Source organism: Orcinus orca, chromosome 13, assembly GCF_937001465.1.
Source record: "Orcinus orca chromosome 13, mOrcOrc1.1, whole genome shotgun sequence".
NCBI classification, from domain to species: Eukaryota; Metazoa; Chordata; class Mammalia; order Artiodactyla; family Delphinidae; genus Orcinus; species Orcinus orca.
Window position 1 is genome coordinate 35,676,611 of NC_064571.1, and position 18,336 is coordinate 35,694,946.

The window sequence follows — 18,336 nt, forward strand, 5'->3', positions numbered from 1 at the left end:
CTGTTAACAGGACAGAATGATCCAATGTCAAAAGAGACAAGCAATTAATGGATCATTTAAAAAAAAAAACTTGGTAAAAGTAACATTATGTAGGCAGGAGAAAATTGCATTTCTTTTAAAAATGAAATCGTCATTTTTGTGGAGTTCCTCCCCCAAGAAGTTTGGGAAACTGACTTTTCTTTAAATACGGGACAGGAATGATTCCTAAGCTTCTATAAACTGCAATAGAAATTTTCTACACTCATTGATCTTTCTTAGGATGAGTGTTCCTATTAACACCTCCTGGCCTCTGGATGTCCCAAGAACTTCCTAGGACACCGAATTCTCAAAGGCCATTCGTGTCATGGGAGAGCGTGTGGGCTTTACAGGGATGCTAGCGACAAAGTTAATGTGAAAACAGACAAAAACTGATCGCAGAATATTAAGAACTGAAAAGCAAAGACACCTAAATGGTTAAGTTCATATATATTGCCCCATTTTTTTTCTGGAGAGATAATACCAGGAGGACATTCAAATACAAGCAGTGATTTAAATCAAACAAAGGTCTCTATTTCAGAAGATTTTGAATAATCCATTATAAAACCAAGTAACTTGTGTCTCATTTGAATATCAACTAACTTAGGGTGCCTGCATTTACAACATCAAGTTACTTGAGGCCTGTCTTTTCTTTAGAGTGTCCAAAGATAGAGCAATACTTCTTGTATTGGGAGCCATACTCCTTGGGCTATAATGTGCTGAGTGAAGGCATTTTGCAATAGCAAGAAAACACAAAATCTGAAAGGTCTCTGAAATGTTAGAAAATCGCCTGGTGTAATTCGTCAAGCTACTCCTCTGCTCTTGGAGGCTGCCCACAGGCCCACCAGGAAGTGGACGCCTTATCTGAGTGTTCGAGGGCTCTCTCCTGCCTCCTGACACACTGAGCTGAGTATCCAGTCCACTGACGAAAGCCACCTTTCCCAGGCTCAGGACTCACAAATGGAAGGACGAGCAGTATTGAAACACCAGCACGTTTGTCCACAGCAGTCATTTTGCTGTAAATCCGCACAATTACTATCATTACTACCTTGGAGCCCTAATAAAGCGATTTTTGCTGTCTCATGGCATTCAGTATACCTCAGGTAAGCTTGGCCCATAACCAAGAGGGTATTGTGACCATTGCAAGGTGGTCTCCACTCTTTGCTTACCCTCTGGCATTGGCTTCCATCAGCAGAAACAGAAAAATTAGAGCCCTGAACGTAGCTATTTAGGGGATTAAAAGAAGTAAAATGGATCAGTTTTTCCCATCAGGATTGGTACGGATGGCAGGGGTTCAGAGAGATTTGTCTTATAGAAAAATGCCCAAGTATATAGGGACACATATGTACACAGAGTCATAATCACACTTCCGTAAGAAAGACAGAGATGTGATGAGGATATTTCCAGTTAAGTCAAAGTCTCCTAAATTACATGATATATAGATTTCCTTCCCCTGGCAAAACAACCAATCAGCCAAACCAAACCAAAACACTGGAATCCTTCCTAAAACAAAACCACTGGATTGTCTGTCCATCAAGCCTCCATTCTTTAAACCAAAGTACCTTCACTAGGAATCTTGAACACAGAAAGTAAAAAGCCAAACCTATGTCACAAAATATTCCTAAGGATTAGACTGAGTTAGTTTAAAAAATACGCTCACACATATGTACGTGATGCTCTAATTTTAATCTGAGAGATAAATTGAGGAGGAGCTGTTTCATATTCATTGACTGAGTTTAGCGTTTTACCTTCAAAAATGTATCATCACTAAGAGGTATCAGAAGACAGGACGTTGATATATGCATTGAAGTGTAAATGGCGAGCTAGTTTTCCAAGATTTATGTGCATGGGCAACCATCAACTTAATAAACTGTGCTTATGCGGGCACTTCTGTTTTGAACCTAGTCCTTCATTGAATCAACCCGATTAAGAGTATATCAGAAAACCTGGGCTTCCCTGGTGGCGCAGTGGTTAAGAATCCACCAGCCAAGGCAGGGGACACGGGTTCGATCTCTGGTCCGGGAAGATCCCACATGCCTCGGAGCAACTAAGCCCGTGCGCCACAACTACTGAGCCTGCGCTCTAGAGCCCGCGAGCCACAACTACTGAAGCCCGCGTGCCTAGAGCCTGTGCTCCGCAACAAGAGAAGCCACCGCAGTGAGAAGCCCACGCACAACGAAGAGTAGCCCCCACTTGCTGCAACTAGAGAAAGCCCAAGAGCAGCAGCAAAGACCCAATGCAGTGAAAACTTAATTTAAAAAAAGAGTATATCAGGAAACCAAACTACAATGTATTTTTAACTTAGCCTTGGAAACAAAAGGAAAATTTTAGAATAAGCTGACAAATTGCCAGCCGGACGCTACAAATGTCCCTTATTTAAGGCACCATATAAAGGCACCAACCATCAGTGAAATGAACAAACCATTTGCCTGAGCACAAAAATCTCAATCACACCCCGAAATTCATACAGCCCCAATCCGAGTTCATCTGCTTAAGGGTCCTATGCACCTGGATAAATGAACACTTTTAAAGTTGGACTTTTGTTTTTACTTTTGATTGTTTTTTTCCCCAATGCCTCCTCGTCAACCGACTGTAATTCCCCCAGGTCAGAGGTGCATAACTAGGATGGGGAAGAAAGGCTGGGGCAAAGCGAAGGAGGTGTGCGGGAGGCTGGGAGGGAGCTCTGCCAGGTCACTAATGGCCTCTGGGGCAACAACTTGGAGAACAGGCTGATGCTTCGCCTTTGATCTTCTAATTCACAATGATCATTAGTATTAACTCCGATTCTTCTGGGTGAAGAATTCCAGCTGTAGCCTTTTCAGTTTACCTGACCTAAGAAAATTCATCACGCATCCCATTAAGATTTCAATAACCAGCTAAGAAAAAGAAAAAGGCCGTTGCTCCAGAATCTAGAAACCACTCGCTTCATTATTAAAACAGGGTTTATATGATGTATATTACAGAAGAATTAGGGCATTCCAACATTACCTCCAAGTCATTAAATAATCTATTCCATTCTCCTCCTGAAACAGATGACTCCCAATTGGGTAAAAGATATTCAGGGTCCTATCCAATCAAAGTTGAAATATGCTATCTCCAAAGTAGCAGAGATCTTTTAAAAGTAAGATAGAGAGATCTGTCATCTAAGCCTGTATTGATTTCGGCAAAGCCAAGCTCTGACCATCATCATGACTAAAGCCTGGGAAAGTGACCGGTAACCTCGTGTAAGAAAAAAAAGTAAGAACTGTGAAGATATTCTTCTTACGTATTTCAGAGAGCTCATTTTTGGTATGGGACATGGGCATCTGAAAGGAAAAAGAAATCTTCTCACTCCTTCATACTAGTTTTCAAGTATCTTAATTTAATAAGGTATCTGTAGATACCACACAATGCAAAAAGGATCAACGTTAGCTGCCATCTCCACAAGCCACCCTCCTTGGCTCAGGCATACGAACACGGAGGACTAGTTAGGACTGTCTTTCCCAAACACTTTGCACTACCCTGATTGACATTTTAGGTCAAAGTTCAAAAATATAGTCTTCCTGCCTTGCTACCTTCTTAGAACTAATGGTAGCTGAAGGATGCTAACTGGTAAGGCACAATAAGAATATTCACTGTTAAAATTGGCAAAGAATAGTGGTGAGGGATAGGAGGAGATACAGAAATGGCAGGAGAGGAGCAAATTCCATCTGCTACCTAACTACGTGCCTCTGTATTAGTCCTTATCTCTGTGTCTGCCTTTTGACTTTCCGCTCACCTTGATCAACAAAATGGGTTATCTGGATACCAATGAGAAGTACTTTTTCATTCTAACAATAATTCGTAATGTTTAGAGAGCAGTTCTTCCAAAATTGCAGGCAGAGATTTGATACTAAGATGTCTCCACCAGATCTTGTTACCAAAAGCAAAAACCAATGAAACAACATCTGTCTCTTCTAGAGCATTCACTTCCCAATTCAATTCCATTTGCTCCATTCTTAGAGTGGCGGACCCGCAGGGCACTTTTCATCTAATAGTGTTTCTATGGCAACGCCATTCTCAACCTGGAAGATTCTACAACCCCTCACTTTGGCTTTATCCGCATTGAGAGGAAAGGCTTCTAAATCAGAAATTGAGACATAAATTTCGCAACAGAAAAAAAAAAGTATTTTCCAGGCTAGAAGTTGAAATAAAGAAAACAAAATCAAATAGCAAAATGTGTATATAACCTAGAAAGAAAGTTTGTCTCTGTAGTACCCAGTGGGTCCTCAAGGTCAGTGAAAGGAAGAGGAATCCAAGAGAATGTGAATGAAAGTCAATTCACCTTCAGGATCACCTCTCCTACTGGTCAATGCCGAATGAGTCACACCTTGAGTGGTGTCTTCACCTGAATTTGCAGGTATGCATTTTAACAACCTCAACTCTCCCTAACTTTTCAGGATTCCTAGAGTACACAAGCTCCATGCAGGAAAATATGTCACTGCATATTTTCAATAAGAACCATATCAACCCCTTTTCTATTTAGATTATATTTAAAATTGCAATATGTTAGGGTAGGAAAACAAAAAGAAAAAAGACCCCTGATTCTTTACCTTAAACATTGTATTTATTCCTTCTCTTCATTTTTACTAGCCCTTAGGCGGATATCTCTGTAACGCTATGTAGCAAAATAACCAGTAATATGCAAAACACATCCAGCTTAAACATTATGACATAGCAGGTTATATTTACAGCTGGAATAATGCCCTTAGGAAGGAAAAAAAATCTTGATGTGGCACATGCCCCTGAACTGATCATGACTATATAGTGACTCACACCCAAATATTAAGTACTTTCTAATTGTTTGCAGTAATTTGTCTTCAGGCAAATGCAAGCATTTCTATTAATACATCCTTTTATTTTCTTTCGAATTCTCTCTCATTATCTAAATAATGTCAGTCATTCTTTTCATTTCCAGGGAATAGTTTCTTTCAGGAGAACTTCTCTAGCTATCAAAACTGGCAAAGGTTCAACTAAGTCTAAGGTGGAAATTCACATCACTGAAATTTCCTTTTACCCCATAATCACCAAAGTTTAAAACCTGTTTCCTTTTTCTTTTATAGTTTTTATTATATACAAGTATGTCCAGTTTAGCTTGCTAGAGACTGTGAGTCCAAAAATGAAGCTTTAGTTCTCTCTTTGGAGTAGTAAAATGTGCTACTGATTAAATCTACCTGTGACCAACTACAGAAAGGCACATTTTTCTTATGCAGCTGGGGTGCAAATCCAGAAAGGTTTTTTTTATTCAGGGCCTATTCTACTCCTCTAACAAACAAATGCTGAAAGCCCTTTCAAAGGCAGCTTTTTTAACTGAATAAACTCAATGAAAAGATTGACCCATTTATTTGAAAAAGAAAAAAAAGATAGCAATTTGCTTTCCAAAAGGTGTATGAGGTTTTATAATATACCTCTGGCATTTAAAAAATTAGTTTTTTTACAGTTTGCTAATAAATTGTGACTGCTATTGTTTTAATTAGCCAGAGTTTCAGTTGCTCTTATATATTTAGCAAGATTTCATAAAGGATCTCCTGGATAAGTTGCATTAATCATATAGCAAGAATGTGATCATCTAAAATTTGTACACAGTCTTCCAAATGAATTGTGCATCCCTAAAGACCTCTCAGAATTTGAAATAAATTTACTAAAGAATTAATACTGAGATAACAGTAGTTACTTACATTTGGACAAATAATAATAAAACTCTCTTTATACGTTTTCTCATAGTATTTATTATAATCAGCTCTTGACTATAAGTATTACCTAAACAGTTTATGCATTCTTTCAAGAAGTATAATGAGACAAGGAGAAGGCTGTTCCTTGGAACTGGAAATCTATCTACTCTTGCAATTGGAGAAGAGGGACAGAAGGGAATCTTTCTCACTGGAAGAAGGAAAGGGGGAGAAAATTTAAATATATCTCCTCACTTTGCTTTTTAGATGATATTATGAGAGCTTCTGCTTTTTAGAGACCGTTATCATTGTCAATATTTTTGTATGAGCAGATGGCAGTGGAGTGGGGAAGGAGGGTGGAAATACCCAATGGAAACCAGGAGACAACGTCTATGAGCATTCTTAGAATGCCAGGGAGACATGGACAAATGGTTTCCCCCTCAGGGTAGTGGTACAGGCCAGCACCGACCCTCAAACTGAAGGAAATTAGCCGGACCTCAAAAAATCAGACAGTTCATGAATAATTTCTGTTGCAACTGCCCCAATAATCTATGGACCACAAAAAGCATTGCAATGCAGGTAAAGTCATGCTGGCTGTTAAAAAGCATTTTGTTGTTGTTGTTCTTTTTTTTTTTTTTAAGAAAATAATAGAGCTCTTGGCAAGGTTCTTCACTAGGGTATGACCTAGAAAACCAGGAAATCTGGTGGATGAATAAAAGAACTTGCTTCTTCTCTCCTGATTCTGTCTGAACTAATATTTGATTATATTTTACTCAGGGGCACCTCAGCTTCGAGTGAAGCCAAAACTCCTTTGCAGACTGAAATGGAGGCTGACGAAGTCTATCTCTTTTTTTTCTGTTAGTTTAGGAGATAGGGTTTGGTTGTGACTTAGGGTCAACCTGATTTTGTCCCCTCCCCCCCGCTCATCCTCAGGTTAGATCAGGTTAGCTGGTTGGCTCCAGTGACGAAATACCAGCACGGCTGCATCAGCACTTTTGCCCAATTGTCACTTCTTATCTCCCGCTGACTTTAAATGCCGTACTATTTATTTATTTATTTATTGCGGTACGCGGGCCTCTCACTGCTGTGGCCTCTCCCGTTGCGGAGCACAGGCTCCGGACACGCAGGCTCAGTGGCCCTGGCTCACGGGCCCAGCCGCTCCGCGGCATGTGGGATCTTCCCGGACCGGGGCACGAACCTGCGTCCCCTGCATCGGCAGGCGGACTCTCAACCACTGCGCCACCAGGGAAGCCCCCGTACTATTTATTTTTCATGCTATGCCCTCTAGACCCTAGTCCTTCCCCTCCCATTCAGCGGTGGTCAATAATCCTCAGCAGCAAACTTGCACAAGGCAGATCTCAAACTATCCACATAAATGCAACAAGTGTCAGGCAAGTAATGGCACCCGAATCAGGTTTCAGGTCAACCTAACATGATGTTAAAATCAGCTAAACCGCCTACATCTTTAACTAACTACCAGTATTAACGACCCCTAAAGCTGATTCCAAAACTATCAGCATAATCCAGTTACTGTTTGGAATCGTGGTGGGAAGAAGAAACGGAAAGAAACTATTTTTTAGTTAGTTCTGCCGCTCTCGGTTTTTATTTTATTTAGGGGTGCTGGAAAATCTGGATTAATTTATAGCCTCGAGTATTATTGGAGGCACAGCCTCTGTCCAGAGGAGCTGAACCAGATTGGTCTCCCACATCCTCTGTTTGTCTCCCTGTATCAATATAAGTCACTGAGGAACATGGCTTTGAAAGTGGGTGAGGATGTGAGGGTCAACAGGTCTGGACACATTAGTGACAATGCAGAATTAACTTTGATACTGAAGGAGATCAAATGACTTTAAGAAAAGCAAACTATGCTAAAAATAGTAACATAAAAGGTTTGCTCCTAACATTTCTTTAAAAAAACAAGATTTTTAACCTTCATTCATTTTAGGCTAGTCTATGCTACGACCTGTCTAAATTTGTCCTTTGTCCCTAATATTGAAAGTACCCCTGGCCAACAATTTTGTTGATGTTTAATATATTATTTTACCCATAAATCTTCATTTCATCTTCTTCCTTAGATGTCATTAAATCAGTATGCACTTCCAAAAATATCCACCAAAATATTATGATTATAAATATTTTGAACATGAAATCCATTCAGAACAATAACCAAACAAAACAAATCCCTCGGTGGCATAAAGCCCCAAATCTCCAGTTTCTCACATCTCCAGGAGAATTCCTGCAGTGAAAACAGCAATACTCACACAGACAATATAAACTGTTACTCGGCTTGAGAAGTCACAAGGGACTACACAGGAAGAGCTGACTCTATATTGCTGTTTTCCTTTACAGTTCTAAATACAGGGACAACTTTCACTGTGCAGCTCTGACTCAGATGAACGTTTTGTAATGGCAGCCAGTACATTCAAACCACTTCAGAGCAAATTATGTGAGCAACCTGCCATTGCAAGAAGATTTAAATTTTTGCAGACCATTCGCCATAAAGGTCCACTAAAGCATTGGAAGAAATTAAGTCCTCCTCTCTGGGGTTTGTCTGACTTTGTTCTTAGTGGGACCTGGTTCTAGGTACTTGAAGAGTCACACTGAGAAAAACAACATCATTAACATACATACTTAAAGTCACAAGTGCACATGAACTCCTAAACCTTATAACTTACAAAAGTGAGCAAAATCGCAATAGCAAACTTCAAATAAAACTCCTAATTTGGGGTATGGATCTAGGAAACAAGTGCTAACACCTCTGTAAGAACTGTGGGCACACAGTGACTTATGAAATATTCCAAGTCCAGAGGGATCATTTTTCCCCCCTTTTTTCTATCAAAACTGGTTCATTGTCCATATTTAGTTTACATATGTCATTTAGAATCCACTTACTGTTAGATGCTGGAACAGCCACGCCCTCATGATATTTGTGGCTACTTTGGGAAAGATGCCACGCTTTTTGTGACGCTTTTTGTCCTTATCTGGATCATCATCGTCACCTGTGCTGGGGGAAGCTACACTGTTGTCCAAGCCATCACCTGCAAACATAGTGAATCAAATTTTGACTGATGCTACCTTAACATGCTTTATTCAAATAGAATGCCTTTGGATATAAACAAAACCAAAAGAGCAATATCAATGATTAATAGTTTATTTGGTACTCTTTTCTTTCTTTCTTTCTTTCTTTTTTTTTTAAGAGAAAGAACAAGGTCTAGGCTCAAAAGTAGTCAGGTCTAAGGAACTTCTTCCAAAGAACATTGGAAAAGGTCAAAGGGAATGGAGGGGAGTATCCAATCTCTTTAGTAGCTTTGTTGCCATGGTAATTATTCAGATGTGGATAGTGGAGACATGTTAAGTGTAACTCCTACTGGGGAGTTAAATATGGTGGAAACCATGAGCAGAGGTGCTGTCCATGCCTGGGTATTCAAATCCCACATAAAGTCATTGATGTCAACTTGTGAGAAGATGCATTTAAGACATCAACTATTTCCATAAGTGATCTATCTTAAGACTAAAGTAGGCCATGGAAATGTAGGTAATCCATCATATAAGCAGTCTGACATATGAATGCTTCAAATAGAATATAATTTTTCTTGTCACAGAAAGAGAGCATAAAGTTTAGTAAGGGAAAAACTCTTGAAATCGATTTTTAATTAGAAAACAATGACTATTTAAATCAAATAGAGGGATGTTAAATGAATAGTCAGTTGGGACTGTATTCCCCTAATAATCCAGGCAGTTTCTGAAAAATTTCTTCTAGATTTAAATTTTTCTCACCAAAAAGTCACCTGCTTACACATTCCTATACACTGGATACTACTTTTCCATTGATTTTTGTTATAACATTTAAGTTGTTTCTTCTAGATAATTTTTTGGCTCTATGACACAATAAGATAAAGAACGTAGTATTCCTTTTAAAATGGCATATTGAATAAGAAAAAAAAAAAAGTGAAATTTCAGTTCATATAATCACACTGTCCAAAACAAGTCATAAGGTACAAATGGAAAGTAAACACTTGGCGTTTAGGCACAAATGTTAAAAGGGAAAACAAGAGTGGACTAAACATACTACCCTAAAAAGTAGCTTAGCTTTTGTCAAACTGGTACCCCAGCTCTCTCAGTGGAAACTACTGGCTTTTAAAAAGGCACAGGTCGATCTGGGCCCAGAAAGAAGAGTTAGAGTGGCGAGGCTTAACAATGAGCTAGCACACTCCCTGGGTTTACTGGGAGACCCGTGCACATGGCCCAAAGAACTCTGGTAAGACTGCACATGGGAACTAGCCTCAGATTCCTTTGGATCGCGTCATGAATTTCTGTATTCCTTGCTTCTTTTACCTAAATATCCTACACACAAAAAGAATTCTCTGTTTTTAAAAAAATTTTATTGATAGTTGATTTACAATGTTGTGTTAATTTCTGCTGTACAACAAAGTGACTCAGTTATATATGTACATATGTATATTCTTTTTCATGTTCTTTTCTATTATGGTTTATCACAGGATATTGAAGAATTCTCTATTTTGATTTCAGTTATTTCAGTCGAATCTAAAGTAGTTAGGTTGTCATTAATCAGTTGTTCTTAACAGAGTTCCCTCAAGAAACTCCTCCCGCCACCCCTCCCCCCAAAGGAAAACTGCCCCCTGAATTACCTTGACTTGTACTGAGTTGAAGTTTAAAAACTTTGTTGGGTGAGAGACAGACTGATTTCGACATTTCTGCTAGGATGACAGCATATGCCACAAACACAAAACTTTTGCAGAACTTTTCTGTTGAATTTTTATCAAATTAAAATCCATAATTTCATTGTATTCGATGTTTTGTTGACAAAAATCGTATATTCTGTGAAAGGTCCATGGAATCATAGCTGTGTTCTCAGTGAAAAAGATCATAAAGACCCACAATTCCCAAGCCCTCACTGTATCACTGAAGAAAGTACTTGTGATCCTGCTGGATGATTTGCTCAAGGGGGGTGGTCCAGGCAGGACGAGACACCCACATCCCTAAACCAGGGCTCCTTCCACCGCACAGCACCTTTGATTTGCATACCCAAGTGTTTTTTTTTGTTTTCTTGTGTACGCGGGCCTCTCACTGTTGTGGCCCCTCCCTTTGCGGAGCACAGGCTTCAGACGCGCAGGCTCAGCGGCCCTGGCTCACGGGCCCAGCCGCTCCGCAGCATGTGGGATCTTCCCGGCCCGGGGCACGAACCCGTGTCCCCTGCATCGGCAGGCGGACTCTCAACCACTGCGCCACCAGGGAAGCCCCACCCAAGTGTTCTATAAGGAGTCTCCTTGGATTTGCCTAATAAATTCTTAGAAAGTCCAATATTTAAAGAGGCTTTTTATTCAGAGAAGCAATTCACCATATAAAATAACAATTCATTAAAAAAACATGAGAAAAAAACCGAACTCAAAAGCATTTAAATTTTCAGTGGACTAATCCACTTTCAATATGCAAAAGGTAACCAAGGAAAAGAAACATATTACTTGATCACTGATTAAAAAGCTTCTGACCTAAGGACACAGTTTTTCACCACCTAGCCCATGATTGTTTTCAACCTTAAAAAAAGAAAAAAAATAGCCTTTCTCTCCATCTCAAAACCCCTTCAGATTAATTTAGCAGGCAATGCCTCCTGCCTGCCTTGAAGAGAATTCATTGATAATTTATGGAAATATCTACTATAATCCAACGGAGATGACTTTTTTCCAGCTTTGTGCATCAATAGATAATCAAGGCCTTAAAGCAGCCTTAGCTTCCCATTACCTCAGGCAAAAGAATTCCTGAAAGCGTGCCTTGAGGGCACCTGAATTATATACTGCATTAGGAGAGGAAGGCTTTCTGCATTCCACGTGTAACACTCACCAGAACCTTTCCTGTTTATTTCTGCCATATGAAAGCAGAAGCATTAGGAACAGAATTGTTTAAGTGAAGACTTATGTAGATACAATGGAGAAACCTTTCAAGCAAGAGCCAGATCACCCCCCTTCAGTCCCTGGCAGTGACCTCTCCCGAATAAAAGGTTTCTATTACATCATTAGCTCAAGCCAAAAACAGCCTTGGCTTAATGCTCAGTTTGTTCTTCCTACTGTTTTTAGGCAAATACAGCTACTTTACTCCCATCTGGGAGGGAAATTACACTGCTGGGTTGTAATCTAAGACAAGATTTTCATTGGAAGCAAATGCTTTCAATCCAGTGTAAATACTGGTGCATGTTCAGAAAAGCCTAAAACAATAAACCCTGCTCCTTCCCGACACAAGTTAGGGAAATGGAGAGGATGGGGAAGGAGGAGAGCATAATAAAACAGACGATTCTCAAAGCAAACACTTTCATAGATTTTAATAAATTGTTTAACCTCTTCCACTTTCTAAAATGGAAAATTGATCTCGAAACGTCTCCACCTCAGAGGAAAGTCTCAATGGTCAATTGTACCTTGCACATTTCCATCCACTCTGCAATTTGATACAGTCACCTCTCTGCGGTCTCTGGAGGATTTATTTCCTTTTTATTTTTAAGATCACTAAACAAACTTGGAGGACCGCCGGCTGACCACACGGCAGCAGGCAGCAGCTCTGAGCCACATTTGTAAAATGTCAGCAGTGACTTCATTCCTGGAGCTGACTTCTCCTGCCACCAAATGAAGGCAAACTGAAAAGGTGGAAATAATCATAAAAATGATGCTAGTCCATAAACAAGCTTACAGCCTCATTAGGATAGCAGTAGGCTCCAGTGGGTGATTTATGCTCGTTTTGCTGATGCTATGAGGAAATGCCATAGGGCGACTTTAGCCAATTGCTAATGCGTTCTGACAGCTTCTTAGCAACTAGTGCAAGCAACGTTGCGGCGTTTGCTAGTGACAGAAACCGAAAATGTCATATTATCTGCCCATGTGTCATGAAGTCCGTGTGGCAATTAACTAGCAGGCCAGTGACTGAGGGGCCAGAGGCTCCTGAAAATGGCCTTTGGCTATGCAGAGGCAGCCAACGGGCGCTGAGCCGCACACGGGCCACATTCTAATGCAGAAAGCTACTTCCCTGCGACTTCCCTGGCTCTGATGAGACTGGGCCACTCAAATTCCCCCTTGTCCCCTCACTGAAGTGCCACTCCGGGCTCCCTTCTCTCTCTGGGCACTGGCTCCGGCGCTATCAGAAGACACTAAAGTGATCTGCTTTGATCTGATCGTCCAACTGGCTCCTTAATTGGCACTACCTGTTTCTGTGCTCTTTGGACACTGGATTCAAAGGTGCCAGCTATTTTTCTGCTCTCTCACAAATGAGTCTAAAAGGATTTCAGATCATTGAAGCAGACTCCTGGCCTGTCAGATGGCTGGGAGCAGAGGAACTCTGGGCAGCCACAAAACACTGTTTAAAAAAACACCAGGCTTCTAACAAGCAGGGGGAGAATCCTGGCCACACTTTTCAGGTTGCGAGCTCTCGAAACCATGCACTATATGTCAAACTGTCAAACCTTTCAGCGTGGGCCATTTGCCCTTTCAAATAATATTTAAGAATTGTTTTTACAAAATTTTATAGGCCATGGTCTAGTGAAAGAGGCCAACCAACAAAGAAAGGAATTTGTACTACAATTCGTCTATGGACAATTTCTTGTGAGACCTGGGCCCGTCCCAGCGGAGCAAGGCAGGTGACCTGTGACAGCTCCCAGGCTGTCAGAGAGCTCAGATTTCAAACATGCTCAACTCAAACATCCCTGGTCGCCTATTTAAGCATGCCCAGGCATTTAGACTGCGCTATCTCGTGCCTTTCAAGGCAGGATAAAGCGGCATTTATCGTATTCAGTCCATTCAATGGGTCAGACTGACCGTGTCAGCGGGGGCTCCTTCCCGGCAGGTCAACGTCTGACTCCCATTTTTCTCTCCCTCCTAACTCCCTCTCTCCCTTCAGGACCACCGGTCCCCAAAACCTTTTCTGAGGGAGGCAAAAACAAAACCCCCAAAAGCGCCTGACATTTACATCACAAGGGCTGGGCACTTCTGGTGGCAGTGGGCCAGCAGGTAGAAATAAAATGGGCTGTCCATCAGAGGGTTCTTTATGCCACAGAGGCAAAACTCCTAATTAGGGAGATGAACTTTCAACTGCCAGGGCAAAAGAACATGTAAGGTTGTGGACCCTCCTGTTTTGCTAGAAACCAAGCTGGAAAACACCCCGCTTCAAGATCATTTCATTGACAATTTGGTAGCAGGACTCCATGGTTTCGGGCCACGTTCTCTCCTTAACCTTTACTTTTCTCCTCTTCGAGTGTTTAGAAGTAGAGTCTTTGTCCCAAAATGTACCTAGACTCAAAAATCAAGGCCAGTTATAACCGTACCTTTCAATACTGAGTCGATTCTGTTGTGCCTTGAAAGCTGTTTCAACGGTCAGTGCACAGCACTCCGAGGACTGTACAGCTCATGTTATGAGGCGGCTGCATTTTCATCCAATATTAAGGGTTTCTGTTTTTCTCTTGTCTGTTTTCTCACATAGCACTTCTCCGTGAGAGAATATGGCCTTTCGTCCCTTAAATGGTGTGTAGAACATTCCCGCCTTTCTAGGGGCCCCTGGTGCAAACATCCCCTCGGTATGGGGAGGTCGGGTTTCCTTTGTAGTCGAGCTATCTGGGTGTGCCAGGTTGCTAGGAAAAATGTAAAAACTACCCCAAACCCACTTCTCCAGATCCTGGCTGTGTCTACTTAGCCAGAAGTCAGAGGGGATAATGTTTCTGTGTTATGTTAAGAGGATAAATGGTGAGAATTATAACAAGCCTTTCTCAGGAACCGGCTAGAACACTTCAGAGGCTTTAAGGAGGTGTTTTGTCTTCATTTAGAATGTGTAATAGCTGCCAGAATGATTTTTCTAAAACACATATCTGATCGTATAACCCTGGCACTTAAAATCCTTCTGCAGCTGCCCTTTGCCTTCAGGATAAAGGTCACACTTTTTAGCCTGGCGTAGAAGGCCTTTTGTGATCTCTCTCCGGGGTGTGTTTGTTTGCAGCCCGTCTTCTGCCGGTCCCGGTCCCCGGGGGCACCGCACTCGACGCCCTGCCCCCCACCCCAGTCCTGGGCCCACCTGACGTTCTCGGGATCTCACTGCACACACGGATCTCTCACACCTCTTTGTGTTCCCCTGTGCTAGTCCGTTTCCCTGGCAAACTCCTCTGTGACCTTTTAGGTTCGGTTCAACTGCCATCTCCTATAAGGAGTTTTTTTTGGCGGTACGCGGGCCTCTCACTGTTGTGGCCTCTCCCGTTGCGGAGCACAGACTCCGGACACGCAGGCTCAGCGGCCATGGCTCACGGGCCCAGCCGCTCCGCGGCATGTGGGATCTTCCCGCACTGGGGCACGAACCCATGTCCCCTGCATTGGCAGGCGGACTCTCAACCACTGCGCCACCAGGGAAGCCCATCCTATAAGGAGTTTTTGCTGGACTCTAACTCTCTTTAGTAATCCTCCCCAGTCCGGAGTGATTTTTCTTCTCCTGACATTCCTCCACCCAAATACACTTCATACTCTACTAGCACTGTTCATTTCCGTGTATGTCCCCTCAACTTGATTATAGAATATTGTGAAAACAGGGACCCGGTCATACTCCTCACTAAGATTCTCTAACCCCAGGGTTACCCCTGTGTACAGGGTACAGACTTGTCAATTGCTTATTCAGTGAATGTGTGAATGCATCTTTTTTTCACTGTATGGAGAAAACCGTAGTTTCAATTTCCCGCTGTTACAATTCTTTTTGATACACACCTAAATGAAACTCTTGAAAAATATTCACCAGTGAAATTCAATGAAACGTAAGAGAACACTTTTTAAAATGCATTCTCGGGCTTCCCTGGTGGCACAGTGGTTGAGAGTCCGCCTGCCGATGCAGGGGACAGGGGTTCGTGCCCCGGTCCGGGAAGATCCCACATGCCGTGGAGTGGCTGGGCCCGTGAGCCATGGCCGCTGAGCCTGCGCGTCCGGAGCCTGTGCTCCGCAACGGGAGAGGCCACAGCAGTGAGAGGCCCGCGTACCGCAAAAAAAAAAAAAAAAAAAGCATTCTCCAAAGCTGGGAAGTTTCCTTAGAATTTTTAAGCTCATCTTGGACAAGAGATGGATGAAGAGTTAAAGTATCAGACTTCTTTATAATGTTTACCATAACCCTTTAGAAATACACCCCTACTCCCTGCAATTACAACTTAAAACTATTTACCTAACTAAAATTTCTTGCTGTTTCTCCATTCTTCCTGAGTGCACCTTTTAAAAAATAAAGCAAAAGTTATTTGTCTCCTTCTACATTTTCCCCTCAATGAATTAATTATACCACTCCCCGCACCCTTGACACACCTCTCAGTTTCACCCCAGTAAAGAATCTCAACTGTCTCTAAGCAGACAATTTGACCCTGAGCTCAGACTCCAGACTCAGACTATAGATCTGGTACAAAACTCTAGAACTGTGGTTTTGCCTTGGTTTTGCCAAGTCATTGTGTCAGTCTTTCCCACAGCATTCCTCCACACCTGTCTCAGCAATTCTTCAGCAACAGGTTATCTGAGGACATTAATATCTGATACTGTTACAGATTGACATGTCACAGAATCCTAGGAAACATTAGAAAGGTTTTTGCAAGATAAATGAAAACATAATACAACCTCATAAGTCTTATTAAACATTTTCAAAATAAACAGAGTAAACTTTCTATATCTTCAAACCTGAGGCCAACAGACATATGTAATAGTCTAAATCCAATGGTTAACTTCTACATTTAACTTTAATTAGGGTTCTGTTAGCTCAGCCTCCGTTTTGTATCTCTTCTCATCCTGAGGTGTTGAAGGTTTCCTTGTTTTCAGTTCAAAGGGATTTTCAGTTGATCAAAGGTAAGCACACTCTCATATATTTTATTTTACCACCATGGCTTTCCTGAAAATTTTGAGGTAGTTCCTTTGGAAACCAAGATGAGGTGTTGTTGGTACCTGCCCTGGCAGTGCTAAGTCCTAGAAGGGGCTTCACAAATAACCAATGGGACAGATATACCAATGGCACGGATCAAAAAGATGGAGCTAAGGTGAGCAGGGGAGAAGATTAAGAAGAGCAAGCTTTAAATAAACATATTCTTGGCACTTATAAAAGAAATGTCTAGCTACGCTTCCAAAGGTTGGCTTCACAGAGATTCGCTATGAGGCTTTTCCTTTCTAGTTGAATTTAGGCTTGTTAAACAGTGACAGATATTTGTCAACAGCTAACCACTGTGGAATGAGCTCACAGCCTCACTCTGCCCTTTAGTGGACTCCTGACATCACAGAAACCCCAGGGAAGAGATGGAGAATCAGAGCCTGCAGGCAGGAGCTCTCTCTATGAACCTACTGCCCCCTTTTCTAAAGAGTAAATATAGCACTTAAAAGTGAGCTCTGGGGCTTCCCTGGTGGCACAGTGGTTAAGAATCCACCTGCCAATGCAGGGGACACGGGTTCGAGCCCTGGTCGGGAAGATCCCACATGCCGCGGAGCAACTAAGCCCGTGCACCACAACTACTGAGCCTGCGCTCTAGAGCCCGCGTGCCACAACTACTGAGCCCACGTGCCACAACTACTGAAACCCACGTGTCTAGAGCCCATGCCCCGCAACAAGAGAAGCCACCGCAATGAGAAGCCACCGCAATGAGAACCCGCACACTGCAACAAAGAGTAGCCCCCGCTCGATGCAACTGAAGAAAGCCCGCATGCAGCAATGAAAACCTAATGCAGCCAAAAATAAAATAAATTAATAAATACCCCCCCCAAAAAAACAGTAATTCTAAAATAAAAATAAAAGTGAGCTCTGGATATGTAACCACCTTTTGTACAACCTGTCACTCCTATCATTCATTCATTCATTCATTTAACAAAAGTGTACTTAATTCTTACTAGGTCCCAAACACGAATGCCGACCCCCTAGAGACACAAATGGTGAACCAAACCAGAAAGAGTCCCTCTTTCTATGTGCGTTCCAGTTAGAGGGCATAGACGTTAAACAAAATAGTCACAGCAATAATTGTGCAACTGTACTCCATCAGAAAGAAACATAAATCTTTGAGTGTGTGGAACAAAGGACATCGACTGAGGCAGGAGTGATCTGGAGCAGAAGTCTGAAGGGTAGAGAAAAGTCAGTTAGGTATAGTGGACAGTCTAAAAGGGCAGAGGGCAGGGAAAGTACTGCAGGCCATTGGAATCACATGTACAAAGGCCCTGCCTGTCTGGGGGAAGCATGAGACAACCACAGTACCGGGACCTGGGAAAGCAGGGACAAGAGGAAACTGGAGAGGTAAGAGAAGCAAGACCACACAGGGCCTTGGGGGCCATAGTCAGGATTTGGGTGCTCATCCTTAGGTTTCTAAGAGTTGTGACCTCTAAGTGTATTTCCGTGGGGTCACCAGTGTCCTTTCCATTGCATGCCCTGATATTATATAAATTTTACCACATAAAGCCTCATCCTCCAGTGTCTCTTTTAGTTCCACCTAGCAAATCCCTACTTTCCAAACCAAGATTGGAGAATGAGGGACAACGGACGAGCAATGAGTCTATTCAGGTAGATCCCAATTTAAGCACCAATTATATTCTGAAGTTAATTTGTAAGCAGGTCTCTTGGACATTAGAACAAATTTTCACATAGAAGTCTGTTATGAATGGTG

The 18,336-nt window shown here is 41.9% G+C and overlaps 1 protein-coding gene across 7 annotated transcripts in view; it reads right to left on the minus strand.

Annotated features, from left to right (window-relative positions):
- MEIS1 (Meis homeobox 1) overlaps positions 1 to 18,336 on the minus strand; it is a 137,320-nt gene that overhangs the window by 52,740 nt on the left and 66,244 nt on the right. For all 7 annotated transcript variants that reach the window (XM_033400392.2, XM_049696415.1, XM_033400393.2 and 4 more), the window contains exon 8: positions 8,595 to 8,740. In XM_033400392.2, coding sequence (XP_033256283.1) covers positions 8,595 to 8,740 — 146 coding nt within the window. The remainder of the gene's footprint in view (positions 1 to 8,594; positions 8,741 to 18,336) is intronic.